Consider the following 5,278-nt stretch of genomic DNA (forward strand, 5'->3'; position numbering starts at 1 on the left):
AATTGCGCCTGATTACCCACTAAAGATAACATATGTACGCCATGCCAATTCAGTCATGCCAGGTCTGGTCCTACTGACTTTGACGAACACACACGAATCTAAATTCGTATTTGCCTTTAAGGCACACATTCTGCAAAATTAAGCTTCCTCCTTAAATGATGTTTAGAGCTTTGACCAACGAGATTATTTTGTCGGCAAAAGCTACTATGTATATTAATACGCCCATTCACGGTTGCCACTGCGCATGTGCAGTGTCAAAGGTAAAGGCCCTTGAGACGTAAATAAAACCTGTCTCGACATTGGTATGCAAATCTAGACAATGTCGAGACGAGAACTGTTTACGAGACAGGGGCTTTCATCTTTGACACTGCACATGCGTATAAGCCCATTCCCGGTTGCCACTACGCATGTGCAGTGTCAAAGGTGAAAGCCCCTGGCTCGTAAACAGTTCTCGTCTCGACATTGTCTAGATTTGCATACCAATGTCGAGACAGGTTTTGTTGACGTCTCAAGGGCCTTTACCTTTGACACTGCACATGCGTAGTGGCAACCGGGAATGGGCTCATACGAATGGGCTGATTATTGCCGAAGGCAGTCCGATCAGATCTTGGGCCCAGTCAGAAACAGTCTCGATTTTGCACCGAAAAATCTGTTGAAAGATTACTGATTTTTTAAATACAAATTTCAGTACAGTCAAACCTGCCTAGGTGACCACCTTTTCAAGACGACCACATGGCCATGACGACCTCGACCGCCACGAATCGAGAGCGCAATCCCTGCACAAGACGACCGCATCATTTTCAAGCATGTGGCGACATCGATCTATCCATAACATGTTTTGATATAAAACGTTTACAAAGATTTTTCAACTACGTACATGTATTGACAAATTTTAACATCATTGAGACACGGCCAATGTGAAGGCAAAGCGCAAAAAGTACTAAAATTAAAAACGTGCAGAAAAAGCTGCTTTAACCCTCATAGAGTCAATTCCATGTCACCGAGAGGGTTTTCAGGTAATATTGCTAGTGAGTTCAAACAATTTTAGATAAAAGACTATTCAAGTCAAAATAGTTCTAAATTGTTCAAACAATCAAGAATGAAAGTTTGAACATGTTTGAACTTATTTATATATGTTGGAACTATTTGGAAAGTAATTGCACAAATATCTCTTTATTTAGAACAATTTTCAAACATCTATGTGATTGTTTCACTGTTCAAACATGTTGGAACAATTTGCATCATTTTTCAAATGGTAGATTTGGGTTATTGCCCCCATAAAAGTAGGTGCTAATCACACTCTATTGTCTGCCTCTGTATATTTTTAGATTTCACGTCTGGACTTTTGTCTTCAGGTGTCTATGCATGGCACCCAGGCCTAATCCCCTATACTTTGAAGGGATGTGTGAATTGCCCTGTTCCCATCCCACTGACCCAGTTATACCATGTTGTTATGATGTTGGAACATGTAGGAACAAATGATCAACCTATTTTCCAACAGTTTCGAAAATAATACAAATAACATGTGCAATGTTAGAAATTTGTCTAACATGTTGGAACACAGCAGAAACTATTTAGAACATCAAATGAATGTTGGAAATTGTTCTAAACAGTCACTTATCTCCCTTAGATTGTTACAAAGGTTTTGCAAATGTTAGAACAAAAGGCAACAAACACCCTCTCGGTAATGTGGAATCGACTCTACACCCGAACCTATTTTTGCGACCAAAATGACTGAACGGGGTCAAAGATGACCCCAAAATGTTTTGTTCAGTAAAATCTCGCTTTTCACTTTTTTCACTGATTGTTATCCATACATTGCTTCATCAATGTAAGAGAAATGTTTTGGCATCTTAAGATATGAATAATTCCCGTTCATTTTCATAATTTATGCAAAAACATCAGAAGGACCACGTCTTGAACTATTCCTATTTAGACCGGGAGGGGATTTTTGAGGCCCATGCCAAATTTCATGTTGCATAACTAATGAACAGCTTACGCGAGAGCCACCAATCTTGATGGCTATCATAAAATGTCCTTAACAAAAATTTCAAATTGTTAAAGTGAGTTCATCGTTTTTCGTGTTGCCATAGCAACGGGTTTTTGACAAACTTTGTTGTTACGCTAAATGTATTTTCTTACATTGTTATCATCTTATGTAATCCAATGTAACTCTTATGATTCAACATTGATATTTCATGCTGATTTGAAGACGTCATCCGTCATAATCCGATGGCGGATAGAATCCCATAAAATTACGTCATAATGACGTCATATTACGTCATATCAATTCAGATGTCATCATCCTCTGACAATTTAGTGGTCATACAATAAGTTGTTCAGGACTTACAGAGGGCAGGTCTCAAAAACAGCACATTATTTTTGCTGGGGCAAAAAATGACCCCAGTGGACTCATCAAAGACTTTCCTATACAACGTCAACAGTATTGTGCCCATCTCCCTAGAAAATTACGAGAGGTTAGAAAAGATGTCTACTGACAAAGTCACGGAAGGATTTTTTTTCAGATGAAACATGTTAAAAAGCAGTCAAAATCCACGCCTGGGGTCAAAAATGACCCCACTCGGGTGTATGAGGGTCAATAAAATCCATCAAACGATAATGAATATAGTAAAAACATAACATGTCGACCGTTGACGAAGCATAACATTCATGGTAAAATTCCTTAAATTATCCATAGGCAGTAGTAGTGGGCAACCTCAAGCCAACCGTACACACTCACGCCACATCTTCAGAAAAGACACTGGAGCCGCATATCCCTGTTTATGATTTTATTCGAGCCCACACCTTAAATTATCCATGTTAGGGATGACACAAGTTATCAGAAGCTAATCTTACATACATGCACATCTATTCTGCATTCTGTGCTTCGGTATGAAAAGTGCCTTAGCTGAAATTTGTACAGAAAAGTATTTTCATAAGACTATAGTTACTAGTTATATATTGTACAGGGAATTACATGAATTTGAACAAAAACTATACATACATGCACATCTATTCTGCGTTCTGTGCTTCGGTATGAAAAGTGCCTTAGCTGAAATTTGTACAGAAAAGTATTTTCATAAGACTCTAGTTACTAGTTATATATTGTACAGGGAATTACATGAATTTAAACAAAAATTATACATACATGCACATCTATTCTGCGTTCTGTGCATCAGTATGAAAAGTGCCTTAGCTGAAATCTATACAGAGAACAATTTTCATAAGACTCATAGTTACTTATTATACATTGTACAGGAAAATACATGATTTTGAACACAAAACCATACAGTTTGGCACAATCATTGCAAACAGAATGGGGGAGACAAATCCTGCATTAAGTGTAAAATGAAGGCCCTCCAATTTTATGTTTTTGTTAAATACGATATTTCTAATGATCTTATCCTAATCCATGGACTTCCCAACAATCCACTTGTTACATGCTCGTTAAGTTCTCTCGTTCCGATAGAAGAGGCACAAAATATATATATATACAAGTAAATACAAAAGTTGTGCGGCAGGCTAATAGCCATGTATGCCTCTTCTATATGAGTTCTCATATATTGAAATAAGTCTGACCTCAATGTTGTCCCATACCAACACTCCTCACACATGCAGAGTTTGTTACCAAAAGTGGGTGTTTTACTCGATAGAAGTCAATAGCCGATTTCTGTGGGTTTTTTCTCTTATAAGTTCTCCTGTGTTTAGATAAGAGAAGCTTCATGACTGTCCTGTACCTACACTCCCCACACGTGGTTTCTCAACGGTATGATTTCCTCGATGGCTGTCCAAGTCGGATTTCTGGAATTCAGAACAGTCACACAGGTCACACATGTGGAGTTTCTCGCCAATATAAGGTCTCAGATGTCTGCATATATGGAGCTATGAGCTGTCCTGTACCCACACTCTCAACACATGTAGGTTTCACACCCGTGTGTTTTACTACTCGATGGTGGTCCAACTGGGATTTATGGGCAGCAGAATAGTCACACTGGTCACACTTGTAGGGTTTTGTTCCAGTATGAGTTCCCATATGTTGGGATAAAGTAGACTTCTGAGCTGCCCTGTACCCACACTCACCACACACGAAGGGTTTTTCTCCTGTGTGGGATCTCATATGGTCGGATAAGTGAGACCTTTTAGCCGTCCTGTACCCACACTCCCCACACATGTAGGGTTTCTCGCCAGTGTGATTTGCTCGATGTTGCTCCAAATTTGATTTCTGGGCAGAAGAATAGTCACATTGGTCACACTTGTAGGGTTTTTCTCCAGTATGTGTTCTCATATGTATGGATAAAGTAGAGCTCTGAGCTGTCCTGAACCCACACTTTCCACACATGTAGGGTTTGTCACCAGTATGCGTTCTCATGTGTCGGGCCAAGTGAGACTTCTTGGCAGTTCTGTACCCACACTTCCGACACAACAAGGGTTTCTCTCCTGTGTGAGATTTCATATGGTTGGTTAAGTTAGACTTTCTAGTTGCCCTGAACCCACACTCCTCACACATGAAGGGTTTCTCACCAGTGTGTTTCAATCGATGGTTGTCCAAACTAGATCTGTCGCCTGCAGCATAGTAACATTGGTCACACTTGTAGGGTTTCTCTCCGGTATGAGTCCTCATATGTATCGATAAGGCAGACCTGTGAGCTGTCCTGTACTCACACACTCCACACATGTAGGGTTTCTCGCCAGTATGAGTTCTCATGTGTCGGGATAATTGATACCTCTGAGCTGCCCTGTACCCACACTCCTCACACATGTATGGTTTTTCACCCGTGTGTTTTAGGACATGCTTGTTCAAAGCAGATTTGTTACTGGCCGAATAGTCACACTTGTAGGGTTTGTCTCCTGTATGATTTCTCATATGTTGGGATAAGTGGTCGCTATTAGCTGTCCTGTACCCAAACTCCTCACACATGAAGGGTTTCTCACTGGTATGTTCTTGTTCATGGCATCCATTGTTGGAATCAGCCATAGCTGTCATGTCTGAAAGATTAGCATTTGATAAATTAGCCACAATCAGTATTATGGGAATCACTTGATTGTTCTTATCACACCTGTATTATCGTAATACAACAATGTTACAACAGAGAATAACAATATGCTTGCTAGCTGTCAGTATGGCATGAATTTACCTTCTAGTTTCATAATAAACTGCAACATCGTGCACAATTTGAAGGTACAACTGAAGGGTGGCTGAGGAGTTTTGGGATGTTATTGAAAAAAACCTTTATAAACCTTCCTTAACCTTAATTTTTTTTCAGGTAGTTATTTAAAG

General features: G+C 39.6%; 1 protein-coding gene across 1 annotated transcript; it reads right to left on the bottom strand.

The window, feature by feature from the left end:
• Nucleotides 1-3,826: 3,826 nt before the first annotated feature.
• Nucleotides 3,827-4,759, bottom strand: LOC136435905 (zinc finger protein ZFP2-like). The gene has a single exon (XM_066429616.1). It carries the CDS (start codon nt 4,757-4,759, stop codon nt 3,827-3,829), a length of 933 nt encoding a protein of 310 aa, XP_066285713.1.
• Nucleotides 4,760-5,278: the final 519 nt, after the last annotated feature.

Source organism: Branchiostoma lanceolatum, chromosome 5, assembly GCF_035083965.1.
Source record: "Branchiostoma lanceolatum isolate klBraLanc5 chromosome 5, klBraLanc5.hap2, whole genome shotgun sequence".
Taxonomy (NCBI): domain Eukaryota; kingdom Metazoa; phylum Chordata; class Leptocardii; order Amphioxiformes; family Branchiostomatidae; genus Branchiostoma; species Branchiostoma lanceolatum.